The 18,485-nt window shown below is 39.2% G+C and overlaps 1 protein-coding gene and 1 pseudogene across 2 annotated transcripts in view; one reads left to right on the top strand and one right to left on the bottom strand.

Annotated features, from left to right (window-relative positions):
• The first annotated feature begins 35 nt into the window (after nt 1-35).
• TRAPPC11 (trafficking protein particle complex subunit 11) overlaps nt 36-18,485 on the top strand; it is a 54,435-nt gene continuing 35,985 nt past the window's right edge. The window contains exons 1-8 of one of the 2 annotated variants that reach the window (XM_050792545.1): nt 36-212; nt 4,230-4,454; nt 6,995-7,164; nt 7,779-7,849; nt 8,716-8,830; nt 15,059-15,158; nt 15,512-15,585; nt 17,827-17,923. In XM_050792545.1, coding sequence (XP_050648502.1) covers nt 4,251-4,454; nt 6,995-7,164; nt 7,779-7,849; nt 8,716-8,830; nt 15,059-15,158; nt 15,512-15,585; nt 17,827-17,923 — 831 coding nt within the window. In that variant the 5' untranslated portion in view covers nt 36-212; nt 4,230-4,250. Of the gene's footprint in view, nt 213-3,445; nt 3,776-4,229; nt 4,455-6,994; nt 7,165-7,778; nt 7,850-8,715; nt 8,831-15,058; nt 15,159-15,511; nt 15,586-17,826; nt 17,924-18,485 lie in introns of those variants that run through there. The other variant, XM_050792544.1, reaches the window with a different exon arrangement.
• On the bottom strand, nt 15,960-16,072 carry LOC126955772 (uncharacterized; annotated as a pseudogene).

The following is an 18,485-nucleotide window of genomic DNA, read 5'->3' as shown; positions in this document are numbered from 1 at the left end:
ATTGGTGTAGAGCGCTGTCACTCAGGCCCAGAAAGTGCTTCCTGTGCTGGGGGAGGTGGGTACAGGGAAGTCTCGCCTGTTGGAGCTGGCTGTGGGGCTGCAGCGGTGGGGACGGGCCCCGGCGTTCTGTGACATCCCCCCGCCTCCCCTCGTCTTGTCCCGGCTGGCGGCGACAGGCCTTAGCTGCAGCGGGCCCGGGGCGTGGGGCCTGGGTGAGTCCGGGCCGGGAGACCCGCGGGGCCAGGCGGGATCGCCGAGGAAGAGAGCTAGCTCTTAACAATGCTGGTTTGGGGGCCTGCGTTTTGCAATCCCGTCGACGAGTGCAATCCTGGCACTTCTCTTTTAGACCCAAGGAAAGACGCACCCATTTCTGGGGCCTCCCAGGTTTAAGACAGGGGAATAAGAGGAGGAAGATATCTGCCTTTAGGGACTGCAATGTTATTCCTCTGCCTTTCCTCACCGGAGCTACCAGAGCAGATACTGCGACCAGGGGGGCGGTGTTTCTCCTAGGTTGGGTTGTTTTCTTCTCATCCTTAACATCGAAATATCATTTCGTCCCCACACTGTCGTTCCTCCTCTGTTCGTTTTGTAGTTGAACATCTCTCAGTCCCATTCTCAGGAGCCTTGTGTCCTACACCCTGAACTTCCAGTTAGTTAAAAGGAAAAAAAAGCAACCACATTAGGTTTTAGGGTTTTTTTAGTTCCCAGTTTGATTGGGCCACTTTTCTTACCTCTCACGCTAGTTTCCAGTTTACTTCCCTTGCATTACTGGATCTCCCATTCATTATTCACCTTCTATAGTTGCGCTTCCTTTCATGTATAGTTTCGTTGGTTGCTCCACTGGCTTCTTCCAGGATAGCTGAAAATTTCTCCTTCCAGCCTGTCATTGAGATCCTTTCAATCTGCGCCTGTGAGTATCGGTGTTCTCATTCAAATTCCTTTGCTGCAAAATAAGCACGACCATTTCAAGTGCCATGGGAGAACGTGGCAATAATTTCTGTTACAATTTTCATGCCGTGATTTTGGAACAGATTTCCCATAATTTAGATCTCTGCTGTCCAGTTCTGTAGCCGGTAGCTACATCAGGCATTTGAAATAGGCTAGTCTGAATTGAGTTGTGCCGTGAGTGTAAAATACACACCAGATTTTGAAGATTCAGTGCAAAAAAAGGTAAAATATGTCATTAACTTCTATATTAGTGTCAGTATGATAATATTTTGGACATACTGTACTGCCTTAAATTGAATATTATTAAAATGAATTCCATCCACATTTTACTTTTTAATATGACTGCTAGAAAATTTTAATTTATTTATGTGACTCGTATTTGTATTGGATGACACAGTCATTTTTAGTTCCTCTTATTTCAGCTCCATATTCAAAGACCACAGCTATGTCTTTTGGGCCTCTGGAGTTATTACAGGAAATGGCCTCTAGTCTAGACTCATATTAAGCAAAGGTGCCTGTATTGTATTTTGGTCACCTGCTTTTTGTTGTCGTTGTTGAGACGGAGTCTTGCTCTGTTGCCCAGGCTGGAGTGCAGTGGTGCGATCTCGGTTCACTGCAATCTCTGCCTCCCAGATTCAAGCAATTCTCCTGCCTCATATTCCTGAGTAGCTGGGACTACAGGCGCGCTGTCACCATGCCTAGCTAATTTTTGTATTTTTAGTAGAGACTTGGTTTTACTATATTGGTCAGGCTGGTTTTGAACTCCTGACCTCGTGAATCGCCCTCCTTGGCCTCCCAAAGTGCTGGGATTACAGGCGTGAGCCACTGTGCCCAGCCTGGTCACCCGTTTTTAATTTTCATTCCCAAATTACCCAGAACTAGACTGTTTCTTTCTCTGAACATGCAATCCTTTGCCCTCATAACTTAATCCTGTCCTAAAAATATTTAAACAATTCTAAAACTATCTGTTGTAGACATTTCTGGCAAGCTTTACAAATCATTTATTCAATACCTATTGTTCTCTCAGTACGTAAACATGAGAAAACTAATAGTCTTTCCTAAATTAACCTTTCAGTTGAAAATATTCCATGTTTTGGGGATCAGGTATTAGCCTAAGTGTGCCTCACTTTTCACAAAGATTGTATTAGACTTCTCTATAATATACTGGTGTAGATTACCTTTTAAAAGAGCCTCATGACATATTCGTTTTCAAATAAGATTAAATTTAAAATATAGTGATAATATTGTTTGGAATAACTTTTTTTTTTTTTTTGCGACACAATCTTGCTCTGTCACCCAGGCTGGAGTGCAGTGGCACAATCATAGTTCACTGTAACTGTAAACACCTAGACTCAAGTGATCCTCCCATCTCAGCCTCCCAAGTAGCTGGGACTACAAGTGTGCACCACCATGCCTGTCTATTTTCTTTTTTATTTCTTTTAGAGACAGGATCTCACTGTGTTTCCCAGACTGGTCTCGAACTCCTGGCCTCAACAGTCCTCTGGCCTTGTCCTCCCAAAGTGCTGGGATTATAGGCATGAGCCACTTGTGCCTTACCTGAATTCTCTATAGTATACTGGTATAGATTATCCTTTAAAAGAACCTCATTTGGGAGGCCAAGGCGGGCAGTCACCTGAGGTCACGAGATCAAGACCATCCTGGCCAACATGGTGAAACACCGTCTCTACTAAAATACAAAAATATTAGCTGGGCGTGGTGGCACATGCCTGTAGTCCCAGCTACTAGGGAGGCTGAGGCAGGGGAATCACTTGAACCCGCAAGGTGGAGGTTATAGTGAGCTGAGATCATGCCACTGCACTCCAGCTTGGTGACAGAGCGAGACTCTGTCTCAAAAAAAAAAAAAAAAAAATATATATATATATATATATATATGTATATATAATATGACAGTCTTGTTTGTGATAAACATAGTTTTATATACTTACAAAGTCAGGGCATACTTTAGATTTATTATGGACTGATTCTTAGCTAAAGAATGCAATGGAAACATCCTCTGAGAAGTTTCCATTCATTGTTAGTTTTTCCCTTACAGATTTTTCTTTAAAGAGTACATTTTATATTGTGGCAAATGAGACAACATAGCTACTATTTAGATAATTACATAAATTAAAGGCTATTATTTTAATAATATCCTAGGTATTCAGAAACTCAATATTAGCAATTACAGAGAAATTAGAGGAAGTTTATTATATGTAAGTCAACTTTTTCTTTTATATTTTTCTTTCAATATATTTTTCTTTTATAGATGAAATAGATCATATAGATCTATTTTAATTTTATCACCTTCTTGCTTTCTTAGTCTACTAATTTCAAAGTTCTGTGCGCATTTTGAGACATTACTGAAAATACCCATTTGTCTTGAAGTTGACTTCAACATTTTTAACATGAAAGATTTTTTTTTAAATGTCATATAGTTATCACATTTTAATAGATCCAATTCAGGAATTGAAATTTTCCCTTTTTCTCTCTTCTGTTTGCTTGACAGTTTGCAGATACTCAAATCCTTTTGACTTTTTGTAATGATTATTTATTTCATTTTTTTTGAGACAGAGTCTCACTGTCACCCAGACTGAAGTGCAGTGGCGTGATCTTGGCTCACTGGAGCCTCTACCTCCTGGGTTCAAGCGATTCTCATGCCCCAGCCTCCAAGTAGCTGGGGTTACAGGCGTGTGCCACCATGTCCAGCTAATTTTTTGAGTCTCGCTCTGTTGTCCAGGCTAGAGTGCAGTGGCGCGATCACTGCAACCTCCGCCTCCCGGGTTCACGCGATTCTCCTGCCTCAGCGTCCGAGTAGCTGGGACTACAGGTGTGTATTTTTAGTAGAGATGGGATTTCACCGTGATAGCCAGGATGGTCTTGATCTCCCGACCTCATAATCTACCTGCCTTGGCCTCCCAAAGTGCTGGGATTATAGGCGTGAGCCACCATGCCCGACCAATTTTTTGTACTTTTAGTAGAGACAAGGTTTCACTGTGTTGGCTAGGCTGGTCTCAAACTCCTGGCCTCCAGTGATCTACCTGCTTCGGCCTCCCAAAGTGTTGGGATTACATGCATGAGTCACCATGCCTGGCCTTGTAATGATTTTTTTTTGTAATGATTTTTAAATAGAGATTTATATATTGGAAATGAATATGAGGTTTTTTTTTTTGTTTTTTTTTTTGTTGTTGTTGAGACAGAGTTTCGCTCTCGTTGCCCAGGCTGGATAAATGAATATGAGGTTTTAAAAATTAATTATGTATATATTAACCTTTGTATTTCAGGTTTTTTGTGACATCGTAAACATGAGCCCCACACAGTGGGACCTGCCTGTGGAATTGTGTTGCCGGCCTATGGCCTTTGTTACTCTTACGGGCCTGGATGTAGTTTATAATGCAGTGCATCGAGCGGTCTGGGATGCCTTCTGTGCCAATCGGAGAGCTGATCGAGTACCAATTTCTTTCAAGGTGCTCCCAGGTGACCATGAGTATCCCAAATGCAGACCCAAGGTAATGGCACTGTGCTGGTATGTGTTCTCTCCCTCTCTCTCGATGTGTGTGTGTGTGTGTGTGTGTGTGTGTCTTTTTTGTTCTGTTGTGTGTGCCGAGTTTATCAAGACAGTGGTCACAGTGGTGCATAAAGAAAGCCTTAGGCATTTTCATGTAATACACTGCATGTATATTTAATAATAGTTCTTTTTTTTTTAACTCAGTAATAATTACTTCGTAAAGCTTCTATCCTATGAACTTAGGTTTTCCCTTTTTTGTTTTTAGGAAAAAAACCCAAGTCTCCATATTTTTAACATAGTCCCCTCTAAAAGGAAGGTCTTGCAGTCCCCACTGTCATTACTAATGTCGTTTTTGAATCCCATGGTCTGTGTAATTTGGCTCAGTTTCACAGATTTCTTGAGCACTTGCTTTGTGATAGGCACCTGGAACCGTGCAACAAGCCAGTGATACGAATTTAAGACAGATTCCCTATTCTTGAGGAGTTACACATAAACTAAGGCAGTTTCTTCATTGCAGAATGAAGAAAGGTATTAAGTTCAAAACTGACTTTTAAGGTGAACGACATAGTAAAGACTACTTTACCTGAGGTAATAATTATTATCATAATGATAGTGTCACTAATAGCTAACATAGTTGTAAAAACAACAGTAAAACAGTTTGCTGTTTTATGCAATTTATGTATATTTATGTATATTGATTATTTGTTATTTATCATAATCTTATGAGGTTGGTTTGAAAATTAGATGATGGCCGGGCGCGGTGGCTCAAGCCTGTAATCCCAGCACTTTGGGAGGCCGAGACGGGCGGATCACTAGGTCAGGAGATCGAGACCATCCTGGCGAACACGGTGAAACCCCGTCTCTACTAAAAAATACAAAAAACTAGCCGGGCGAGGCGGCGGGCGCCTGTAGTCCCAGCTACTCGGGAGGCTGAGGCAGGAGAATGGCGTAAACCCGGGGGGCGGAGCTTGCAGTGAGCTGAGATCCGGCCACTGCACTCCAGCCTGGGCGACAGAGCCAGACTCCGTCTCAAAAAAAAAAAAAGAAAATTAGATGATAAAACCCTTTTAGTTCTGAACCATACCCTTTTTTTTCCTTTTGCCCTAGAGCAGTGTCTCTGACACAGTAATCTCTGGACCAAGTATGTCATCATAACCTGGGTTATTTATTAAAAATGTAGATTGCATGCCTCCTCAGTTGGTCTCTGGGAATACAGGACTTGGTCACCAGCTGATTATTTTGTGTGTGTTTGAGAACCACACACAGGAGACACCATTTCATATATCCAGCCCTGGAAACTGAGCTGTCTGAAATTGTGCAAGTAATAGCATCCCAGCCCTCACCCTTACACGATTATTTTTCTTTTCTTTTCTTTTTTTTTTTTGAGATGGAGTCTCGCTCTGTCCCCAAGGCTGGAGTGCAGTGGCGCGATCACTGCAAGCTCCGCCTCCCGGGTTCATGCCATTCTCCTGCCTCAGCCTCCCGAGAAGCTGGGATTACAGGCGCCTGCCACCACGTCCGGCTAATTTTCTGTATTTTTAGTAGAGACGGGGTTTCACCGTGTTAGCCAGTTTGGTCTCGATCTCCTGATCTCATGATCCACCCGCCTCAGCCTGGGTGGTGGGATTACACCCAAAGTGCTGGGATTACAGGCATGAGCCACTGCACCAGGCCTATGCAATTATTTTTCTTTAGTGTCATGTTTGTGTCAAGAAGGCAGGGGGCCCAGCACAAGCCCTCTTTTCTCCTCTTTTAATGCTTGAATTCAAGCTGCTTTTCATTTCTCTATTCCTAGCTCTTGGCTGAGTCCCCATGTTATTTTGTGTCAGCCTTCCTTATAGACTTCATCTTTCCTTAGCGGAGGCAGACATTGGATCAACATGAAGTGGAGTAGTCTGAGCTAGCGCAGGTGATTTGGAAGGAATGTGAGGTTTCAACTGCATCCTTCAGGGCTAACACTCAAATCCACAGCATCCTCTTCCCACTGTGTGGCACTTAGTGCTCAGACCCAAGTGACTCCTGTAAGGCTTCTGTTTAAGAATTGTTCTCTGCTTTTTACTTCATCCACAAGTGAGGTGAAATGCCATCATAGCAGTATGTCTTTGAAATAAACAAAGCCATATGGGATTTTAAGTAGTATTTTTTTTTGAGCAGTTTTATAAGAACAGAAGCTGGAATGGTGAATAATATAAGTAGAACTTACCTGGAAATGGACTACTTCTTTTTTTTTTTTTTTTACAAAGTATTTGAGACCCTTGACATCATTAGACATGCATCATCATTTTATGCATTCAGTTATGGGGCTGATAGAAACTCTTTGGCTTTAGTCATTCTTTAAATGGGACGTATAGCTTCTCCAGGATTGAGATTCCACCTTCAACACTTACTAGTTCTTTCTGAATCGGTAAGCCTGAGTTTCCTAATCAAAAATGGGAGGTGTGTATACTGAATGAGATCAATGCCCGTAAAGTGCTTGGCACTCAGTAACAGGTGGTTTCTGCTGCTCTCAGGTAACTTTTCAATTTCTGCCAATGTTTGCAGAGAACTTCATATGAGTGGTACATTCCCAAAGGGATCTTAAAGACTGGCTGGATGAATAAGCATCTGAATCTGGTGCCAGCCCTGGTGGTTGTGTTCTATGAACTGGACTGGGATGAGCCTCAGTGGAAAGAAAAGCAGTCTGAGTGCGCCACCAGAGTGGAGATAGTCAGGTATGATCTTCTGTGTCAGGGCGGCTATTTCAGTTTGCACATGTGTGTTATTCACTAACATTTCTTGAAGGCTGCAGTGGTCACTTGGGGATTGACCTCCAATTAATCTTGTTCTCTTCCTCACAGGTAGCATAATTATTGACTGTATTTAATGCTGGGTATGTGAAGAAATTTAAAAGACTAATTGGTCTCAATTTCCAAATGTTTTTCTTGTATTTATTATCTTTTTTGGAGACAGTAATTTACTGTTTAGTCTCTTAAAACACTTTGCTTTATCACTATTTAAGTTTCAAATAATTAATTCTCTTGGATGACTACTCTGCAGTGTATCACCATAAAGAAGTAAGTTGCATTATAACTTTTACCTAAAAGTGTAAGTTAATCTGTTCCTTTTAAGGAAGATTTTTAAGATTAGAAGATGTGAGATCCTACTTTTAGAATTTAAATCATTGTGACGTATATGTGCTTTGTGTACAGGAAAAGATTTCTTCTGATCTTGGTTTTTTTAGTTGAAATTTATCTTCAGTTGAATTACCAAGGTTGTATTTTATGTGAAGTCGTGAATACATTTTTTTAAGTTAAAATAATGTGTTATTATTGCTTTTTCACTGCAGGCAAAGTTTACAAGGAAGAAACACAAAAGTTGCAGTCGTTCTGATTCAGAAGAAAACCCCTTTGCCCCCAGGTATCAAAAGTTTATTTAATTAATTAATTGTTTTATACCTCCAATTCTTATTAAAGGGAAATAGGAGTTTTTTGGATGTTTAAATCTTTTATGCATTCAGTTACAGGGCTGATAGTGTGTTAACTTTAAAAAGCACCAATGATACATGGGCAAATGCTTATTGTAAAAAATTAAAGATAGTAAAGAATGCAAATCTTAAGTCCTCTTCCCCTAGTTCCACTTGTCTTCTTATATAGGGGATATAGGAAGACATGTTTAATTCACAAAACAATTAATTCACTTGAATTTTTTTACAAGAGTATAATTTTTTTGGCTTCCAAAGCTTTCCAAAAAGGAATATAATTTACTTATCTAAGATAGATTTGAAACTGTATTCCTTATATGAAATTTTTTCATTAATTTTCTGTAAGGCAAAGAAAAAGGCTGGATTTGTAGTTTTCTCTTGGAAAATGTCTTAGTTTCAGATTCTTATTTCCCCTTTCCCAGGCTTTTGTAGACCAAAATATATTTTTGTTTCTATGTTGAAACTTACAGCATCCAAAATGGTTTTGGAGACTTCTTTCATGAATTATTGTTTTCAGTTTTAGTTATGTTTTTTGAAATAGTTAAGCGGTATATCTGTTGGCATTACTTGGCCACCTATCCTGGCTCCGTAGAAAATTCTGCAATGTTTTCCTAAAAGGCATATACTGTGTAACCTCTAAGAACCACACAGAGCTCTCAAGGAACCCGTGAGTCCTGTTGATGTGATAAAAGCCGTTTGGGTTTTTATTCCTAATTCTATTGTTCAGACTTGGGGAAATATTTATTTGGGAAGCACATTAGTTATTTTATTTCTCATTCATCTTGATGGGGATTATCAACAGGAGAAGACGTCATTGCTTCAGAAAGGGCTGCAGCTTTATGCAATGCATGTGAGCTCTCAGGAAAGTCTTTGTTCGTACTGCCGCACACTGACCACCTTGTGGGTTATATTATAAGGTAAGTAGAGGTCTTTTAAAGTTTTGTTTTTTTAGATTATTAAGAATTGAGAAATTGGTAGCTTAGACCCATTTATGTTTTTAAAAAATCATGTTCATGGAAAACATTGATATGATACAGAGGCTATGGAGTAAAAATAAAAGTCTCGTCAAATTCTCAATCCTCTCCAATTCCCGGAGGTAACCAATATCAACAGTTTCTTAAGTTTCCTTCCAAAAAAATGTCTTTTTGTATAGGAAGAAATGTATGTATTTCTTTATAGTATCCACGCCGCACCCACAAACACAAAACCATAAATGTGCTCATACAATACACAGTGATCTTCCACTTAACCTGTCCTCATTAACACTCTTCCATATGTGCATCTAGGTCAACTTTATTTAAAGAAACAAAGTTTGTATGTTTTTCCATTATACTTTCCAGTAATTACCTAATGTCCTTGAGTGACATTCTGTCCTCTTTTGTGAGAGTGTCTCCATTCCATTCTGGCCTCTTTTTGCTTCATTCTTGAGATGTCGATGTATCTATGTAAGTAGTTTTTTAGGAAGGGTCTGAGCCCTATCATATCTTAAATATCTTTATAAAGCCTTTGTGTGTAAAGGGCAGATTACCTGGAGACACAACATTACCTCAAAAATTACGTGGCCCTTATTCATTGTTTTGTAGCATTTATTGTTACACCGAAGTTTTGTAGTAGTACATTTTATGCTAGGATGTATTTAGATATGAATATTTTCATTGATTTTGACTGTAAAATGGTTTTCCTTTTCATTCTGCATGTGTCTTTTGTTAACTCGAAGAGTTTTATTTATTTTTGATTATTGCTTCTCTTGCACTTGTTTCTTTCTCAGAAGCAAACCTCTGAAAATGATCTGCTGCAGGAGGTTACCTGGCCTTCTCACTGGTATATAAATGACCAGGCTTCTAAGAAAGAGAAGCGTATATTTAGCAGAGAACATGCAGAGGAATGGGATCAAATGAAAAGATGAATTGCAAAGAAACTTAAATGCAGTTAGCAAAATAAACCTTCACACTTGAAGCAGTAAACAGTAGAATTCACACCACAGGAAATCAAGTCAGTGGTGCCGAAGATAACATTGAGATAATTACTTGGAATTCAGAGGAAAAGAATAAATGAGTTTGGTTCCCTAAATGCAGACATATTACCATTAGGGAACAGAGAGAAGAGAGGGGCAGCTGGTAGCACACGCAGGCAGCTTTTCTTTCCACTGAGGCTCATCCCAGCATCACACCTGGTCTCAACTCTCCAGGCCTGGACAGCTCCCCCTTGACTCTGCACTTCAGTGCTTTCCTATTCGCAGTGCTGTTCCTTATCAGATGCTTTCATAGTCATGCCCACTTGCCAGCTCTCTTTTTCTGGGCTCTCTCTTACTCAACATTTAAGGCTTCAGTGAAGCCTTTGTTAGAAAGCCATTGTCCTCTGTGCTGTACCCTGCCATACTGACTCTTCACCGAGCAACATTACCTTCCAGAGACTATTTGGCAATGCCTAGAGACTTTTATGATTGCCACAACTGAGGGGGTTGCTGTGTTGGGTTCTAGTGGGTAGAGGCCAGGGATGTTGCCATACACTGTACAGTGTACAGGACAGTGCTGCACAACAAAGAATTACCTGACTGAAATGTCAGCAGTGCTGAGCTTGAGAACCCTACCTTAACCATCAGTGATCTTGCCTGCCTCAGCTTTCAAATTTAGGTGGTTATGGATTCAAGACAAACAGAGGATGGGGCCCTGCCCTTAACCACTTGTAGTTTTGTTGTGGATAATGAAACATCTACATAAGGAGTACTTTGTCAAAATAACAGAGTAAAAAGCAAGTTCCCTGGGTTCATAGCCTCCAGTATGTGGATACGAGATGGGGAGTGCATAAGACAGTCCATTGGAGATAAGGAAACACATAGACCCTTTCTTCAGATTTATATTTTATCTTCAGAGGGAGAGTAAAGCTGAATATTGGGACATCTTCATCTCATTGATCTGGGAGGGAAGTAGCAGAGCTACTGATGGCACACTTACTCCTGTGCTTTCAGAGCCTTTTGAGGTATTACATATACATGCTACAATGATTTCATTAGTGTTTTTTTAAGTGTCAATATGTTATAATCTTTATAAAACTTCTGTAATGCATTGGGAGTGATTGTGAAAATCTTTTGTATTGGAGAAGTTTGCTGATCATTTCAAAGCAAAATACAGGAGTTGTCCAAGTTAATGATTCGAGTAAGCATTTTTCTTTTATTAAAAAGTAAGTTTTTCCAACGTTCAGACCTTTCCTCTTAGGACAGTAGGCTGCCTGTGTCATGCTTACTAGCAACTGTTTAAAAACCACACACTTACTTTGCCTTTCAAAACAAAGGTGACAGTTGAATAATGAGTAAGAAAGCAAATGCTTCTCAGAGGAAAGTTGTGCTATAGAGAAAATATGCCAAAAATGGCTCTGGAAAATATTGGAAGCAGTTTTCTTTTCTTTTTTTTTTTTTTAAGATGGAGTCTCATTCTGTCACCCAGGCTGGAGTGCAGTGGCACGATCTCAGGTCACTGCAACCTCCGCCCCCCAGGTTCAAGTGATTCTCCTGCCTCAGCCTCCCAAGTAGCTGGGATTACAGGCCATCTTGACCAGGCTGGTATCGAACTCCTGACCTTAGGTGATTCGCCCACTTCGGCCTCCCAAAGTGCTGTGATTACAGGCGTGAGCCACTGTTCCCGGCCTTGAAAGCAGTTTTCTAATTAGTTTAAAATTATTTGAAGCAAAGAATTTCAATGGGCCTGAACTCCGTTGTTAAAAATACAAAACAATGTATGCAGATGTACAGATCCGTGCAGTTAGATTTTTGTCTCTGATCTTCGTCTTTCCATAAATTAAAAATCGGAACTGCTGTAAGCATTTGGCTGGGCAGGACGGTATTGAAGCAGTATTTCAGTCCCCCTTCTGTCCCCTTTTACTGAAAAGGCTGGAGGGGAAAGGAAGAAAGGATGTAAGGACCCCACCCCTCATTCCCCCCAGCCCCAACTGCTGCTCCTGCTTCTGCTCTTGTGCCTTTTATTTGCAGTTGTTAGCATAGGATCTACCTTCAGTATAACTTCCTTTTACGTACACAGTAGTTCCTCCTTTTGTCCTCCAAAGTTGTGTGAATATTTTTGCCTCTTAGGTACTTTACAAAATTCAAGAACACCCCTTTTAGATATAAATTTGCATCTATAACTTAGAAGCTAGAATAGTGTCCTTTACCTGAAAACTGGTAGCTCCTCTCTCCTGGAATCAGTGCTAGTTTTTCAAAGTTAGTTGCAGTGGCTAAAATATATGTTTGTATGCTCTGAAAAATGTGCTTGCTTGATATGCTAGTGCAGTGGTAGCAGAAAATGAACTCCAGGTGATTTTTATATTATTATTGCTAAGAGTAAATATACATGTTTTCTAATAAGTTAGAATAGGGAGCAGTTTGTAATTAAAAGTTTAACCTAATTATCTGGTAGGATAAATTCTATTTCAGGACAGGTCAAACAATAAAATATAGATGACTGTGTGCGTATTTGTATATAAGTATGTACGTGTGCATCTTGTCCAGCTAAAACAAGTTGATCAGGTTCCTACCTTCATAAAGAAGCTGATTTAATTGTGGAGACCGAAAGCATCCATGTTAAATCCCACAGAGCACTGCAAGTGTAAATTCTGTAATATAGTTTGTAAGCTTTACAGGATTTCAGAGAAGAAATGAATAGGTGTGATCTGGAAGGTTTAAGGAAGAGGAAGGTCTGCACCTTGCTTGAAGGTGTGGATTAGTGGGAGGAAGTCGTGTTTATTTCGGACAGGGGAATGTCATAAAAAAGCATGGACATTTGAAGTTCAGCTGGTTTAAATCACTTAACGGGAAGACTGAATCAGCTGGATTTTTTTTTTATTGTAGAACAAAGAACACTCAAGGTCTCTTTCCTTAAAAGAGCATTCTTAATTGTTTGGTGTTGCCTTAAAAGCGTAATGTTTGAGTATCTGGTAAAAGAATTAGTCTTTTCACCAACCCCCTTATGTCTTGACTAGATTTGTCATTTCTTTCTTTATGTTTGTGAATTATAAGGTTATAAGGTTTTCTCCAGATAAAGCTCAAATAATAAAGAAGTGTATGAATTAAAAAGTGGAAGTCTTACAACACTTATGCTCTATATTCTGTGGTGTCTCTGTAGCCTGTCACGGTTAACGCGAGGGAAAGATTTGACTCTGTGTCCCTCGGTTTAGAGGAAATAATAGCACTTACCAGGCTACTTACTCTCAGTCTTCTGTATTGACTGTTTAACGGGTATTTTTTCTCTTAAGTGCACATTCAGCTTGAAAACTAAAACCACACTTATCTTCGGTATTTACTGAGACGATCTAGACTAATACCGATTCCCTGTTGAGAAGGATTTTTTGTTTTTGGTTTTCTTTTTTTAATCATTCAGAATAGCCTGTAGACATATTTCTGGCTACCATAACATTAGACATTCTAGTCAGTGCCTTGTTGCTGTTTGCAATTTTTTTTTTTTTTTTTTTTGAGACGGAGTCTCACTGTGTCGCCCAGTCTGTAGTACAGTGGCGTCATCTCCGTTAATTGCAAGCTCCGCCTCCGGGGTTCACGCCAGTCTCCTGCCTTAGCCTCCCGAGTAGCTGGGACTACAGGCGTCCGCCACCACGCCTGGCTAATTTTTTGTATTTTTAGTAGAGATGGGATTTCACCGTGTTAGCCAGGCTGGTCTCGATATCCTGACCTCGTGATCTGCCCGCCTCGGCCTCCCAAAGTGCTAGGATTACAGGCGTGAGCCACTGCGCCCGGCCCCCATTTGCAAAATTTAAAGGACAACTTAGGTTAATACATTCCTTCACACATTATTTGATTCAAGGTTGATTCTAATTTTGTCATATTTTAACATTTTTAAAACTACAGTTTTGAAAATAGAAAAATCTTAAAAGGCCGGACATGGGGGCTCGTGCCTGTAATCCCAACAGTTTGGGAGGTTGAGGCAGTTGGATTGCTTGAGTCCAGGAATTTGAGACCAGCCTGGGCAACATGGCAAAACCTTGTCTCTACAAAAAATATAAAAATTAGCTGTGTGTGGTCATGTATGCCTGTAGTTCCAGCTACTCTGGAGGCTGAGGTGGGTGGATCACTTGAGCCCAGGAGGCTGAGGCTGCTGTGAGACCTGATCCCACCACTGCACTCCAGCCTGGGCAACAGAGCGGGACCCTGTCTCAAAATACATAAATAACATTTTAACCTAGAAAATCAAATTTAAAATATAATATCTGATATTTAAGTTCGTCTTTTATCTGGCTATGAGTTCTGCTTTCTTTCATGCCCTAGGCAGATAACTCCTGATGACTTCTTTTCACCAAAGAAAACTTGAGTTGTGTATCCATCTCTGGTCAAATTGTCTTGTTCCTGTGTAGGTTATAGAATGATGGACGATTTAAATCACACAAATGTTTCCACCTTATTTGCCAGTTCTCATTTTTGGTTATTTGCCCATTAGTTTTCTTATTCCTTTAAATCCTAAATACTAAAATCACAAAAAAAGTGAAATCTAATTGAGTAATAATTTTTTTCAGACTTTTTATAAAAATATAAAATAGTAGGGCAAATGTACTTTTAGAGATTCCCACCAAATTTTAGGCCGGGAGCGGTGGCTCACACCTGTGATCCTAATCCCAGCACTTTGGGAGGGCAAGGTGGGCGAATCACTTGAGGTCAGGAGATCGAGACCAGCCTGGCTGGCCAACATGATAAAACTCACCTCAACTAAAAATACAAAAATTAACTAGGCGTTGTGGCACATGCCTGTAGACCCAGCTACCCGGGAGGCTGAGACACAAGAATCGCTTGAACCAGGAAAGTGGAAGTTGCAGTGAACCAAGATTGTGTCACTGCACTCCAGCCTGGGTGACAGAGCCAGACCCTGTCTCAAAAAAAAAGAGATTACCAAGTGTTTATGAATCAGAAAAAGGTATTTTTATTTGTTGTATCCTGTATTATAAATAATTTTAAATGGCTTTTGGATGGTCTTGTTTTTAGACTCTTTAATCTGAAAATTCAGGTTATCTTTTGCTTCACTTTGTCTTATTCATAATGTAAAATAGAGATTTCTGTCACCGTTTTACTTTCAGGTCTCACAAATATGATTCTTGAAAAGTTTGGTTTAAATTAACTGTAATATTTAAATGCTGGTTTGGTTTTTTAACAGATTGGAAAATGCCTTTTATGAACATGCACAGACTTATTACTACACTGAGATCAGAAGAGTGAAATCTCATAAAGAATTTTTGAATAAAACAACACACCAGGTATGTGATTTTTTGCAATAATAGAAGCATTCTAGAGTGGATTATTACTATTTTTGAGGTGATTATTACATATTCTTAATACTTTAATGTTTTCAATGGTTTCAGCATTTCTAAAGATTTTTTTAAAGCTTTTAAAAATTAATTTAATTTTAAATTAGACTCTGCTCTTAAAGTTCTTAAAGGTAGATTTTTGTAGCCTTCTTAACTGTACCCTTGCTTGTGGGAATAATTCTTGGATTTCAGTTTTGAATATTTTTCTTCATTCTTTTATGTTTCCTTGTAATACACATTATTATAATTTTCACATTTTAAATAAAATATGTATAATAGTGATTTGTTTTGTCTCTTTTTAGCTTTTATTTGTTAGGCATCAGTTCAAAATAGCTTTCTTCAGTGAGTTGAAACAAGATACACAAAATGCGCTGAAGTAAGTTGTTAAGCTTTCAAACTAAATGTTTCCTATTTTTATATTAACAACATGAAATGGCAATTTCTGAATCTCAACCAAACTATAATTAATTTTAAAGTGTTCATATTGCTTAGATTTAGGAATTAGTCTGGAGATGAATGGAATATAATATTTTAGGATTTTAAAAAATTTTCATTTTTATTATTGGAAGTAAATTTCATTGTCTCATAAAGCTTTCTGGTTTGATTAATTAAATTTTGTGAGCCACAGAAATGTAATATTAAAATTTTCCCCATCTTCTTGACTATTTTTTATGTGTATATTCAGTAAAATTCTTGTAAGAGACTGATTTAAACATTATCTAAATCAGACTTGACTTTTTTTTTTCCAAAATAAATTTTTAAATGTACCTCTTCATGAATTTGCATGTCATCCTTGTGCAGGAGCCATGCTAATCTTCTCTGTATTGTTCCAATTTTAGTATATGTGCTGCTTAAGTGAGCATCAGACTACTGATTTTTACAGGTTTATATACTAGTGCATTTATTGAATTCAATTATTTTTTAGTTTAACAAATTTTAATAATATCAGTTGCTTCATTTTCCATTTGCAGTCTCTGCTTAGAGCTTTGAAGATTTAGTTGCAGATGTGTTGGCAGTGGTTAAACATTTTAGTCCTTTGCTTTTACCAAGGAGAATTTAATGAAACTTGACCTCTTTGTAGCTTTAACTCCGTTTTTGAAGACAAAGGTATTAAAAACAGCTATTTATCCCAGAATTGAGAAGGGGAAAGAAAAATAGAAATAAATAAAAATAATTTTAGTATTCACAGGAATATTGCAGAAATATCTAATCTTTGTTGTTTTGAGAGGTTTAAGGACCAGAGCACCAAGTTGTGTTTCCTGAATCTCAACAACTTCATATAACTGGCTTTAATGTAGTTTATTTGTATTGTTTCGAGACAGAGTTTTGCTCTTGTTGCCTAGGCTGGAGTGCAGTGGCACGATCTCGGCTCACTGCAACCTCTGCCTACCGGATACAAGTGATTCTCCTGTCCCATCCTCCCGAGTAGCTGGGACTATCGGCACCTGCCACCACGCCCAGCTAATTTTTATATTTTTAGTAGAGACAGGGTCTCACCATGTTGGCCATGCTGGTCTCGAACTTCCAACCTCAGGTGATCCGCCCACCTTGGCCTCCCAAGATGCTGGGATTACAGGTGTGAGCCACTGCGCCTGGCCTGTAGTTCATTTTTATGGATGGTATTAGTTTAAATCCTTCCATTTCAGTTCTGTTCAGAAGTAATTCTGGAAAGAAATACTTTTACCTGGAGAAGTTATGAACAGACTTTTTCTATGAAAAGCCTGTTTTGAGATTTTCTCATTACCTTCCATGTGCAAGGTAGGCCCTGTTCCTACCAGGCCCTCCGTTCTCACCATGCTTCTCCTTCAGCGTGAGCTGCCCTGAGGACATTCTTCCCTCCTCTGTAGACTTTCCCTGAGGCCAGTAATATTCACTTAACCAATAGAGGTACTTGGGGTTAAAAAGCTGTTAACCTGTGCCTTTTTTTTTTTTTTTTTTTTTTTTGAGATGGAGTCTCGCTCTGTCACCCGGGCTGGAGTGCAGTGGCACGATCTCAGCTCACTGCAACCTCTCCCTCCTGGGTTCAAGGGATTCTCCTGCCTCAACTTCCTGTGTAGCTGGGATTACAGGCATGTGCTACCACACCTGGCTAATTTTTGTGTTTTTAGTGGAGACGGGGTTTCACCATGTTAGCCAGGCTGATCGCAAACTCCTGACCTCGAGTGATCCGCCCACGTCAGCTTCCCAAAGTGCTGGGATTACAGGTGTGAGCCACTGTGCCTGGCTGACCTGTGCTGTTTGATATCACCTTTGCTAATACAATTTCTATTTGTTTGAGAGCTTGTAATGGTACTTTAAAATACTTAGTTTTTTAGCAGAATGCTGATTTTTCTGAACAGTTGTCCAATTTCCTTTTTTAAGTTACCTGTTTGTTACTGACAGATGTTGATGATGAAAATAACAATGCACATGTCATGGTTCTGTTCTTTATGAAATCATTGATTCCTCTCACATATATTTATTAATAGCTCGTTTATCAGGAAATCAGAGATTGACATTATTGAGCTCTTGAGCACTAAGAAATGTTGAGTAAATATTCTGTTATTTCTAGTGATTTGGTTGTAGAAATTGTTTATTAAACTAATTTATATCATTATTAACCATCCTCCCCATTTAGGAATTATAGGACCGCCTATAATCTTGTACACGAATTGAGAGCCCATGAAACTAATATTCTGGAAATTAAGACTATGGCAGGATTTATAAACTACAAGGTAATAGTTCTGCTTCCAAATACAGGGAATTAGTGTTTAAATATTAAATGATCTTTTAAAAATTTAACATCAAAATTAGTTTTTGCTCTGAAAAGTTAGTATTTGATTAATTATGATCTCTCCTTTTATATCCTTTTTCTCAGAAGGGCCTTGATTCTTAGTAGCCTATCTATAGTAGTTGTGTTTTGAATTGGTAAGTTCTAGAGGTTTCTAAAGTTTGGAAGGTTTTTTAGTTTTTGTTTATTTGTTTTTCAGTGGGAGCAAGGAGGAGTTGAGAAGAAAGCTGCCTGTATTACTGAGTTTTAAAAGATAAAATTATTCGAACTATGTGACTCCTTCTTGGTTTAATGGCACAGAAAAGGTGTATCTATTCACCTTAGAGGAAACTTTTTTTTTGAGACGGAGTTTCACTCTGTTGTCAGGCTGGAGTGCAGTGGTGGGATTTTGGCTCACTGGAACCTCTGCCTCCCGGGTTCAAGCGATTCTTCTGCCTCAGCTTTCTGAGTAGCTGGGACTACAGGCAGGCGCCACCACACCCAGCTAATTTTTGCGTTTTTAGTAG

The sequence above is a fragment of the Macaca thibetana genome, chromosome 5 (assembly GCF_024542745.1).
Source record: "Macaca thibetana thibetana isolate TM-01 chromosome 5, ASM2454274v1, whole genome shotgun sequence".
Classification (NCBI taxonomy): Eukaryota; Metazoa; Chordata; class Mammalia; order Primates; family Cercopithecidae; genus Macaca; species Macaca thibetana.
The sequence above is the reverse complement of the archived record's forward strand: the minus strand, read 5'-3'. Positions and strand labels throughout refer to the sequence as shown.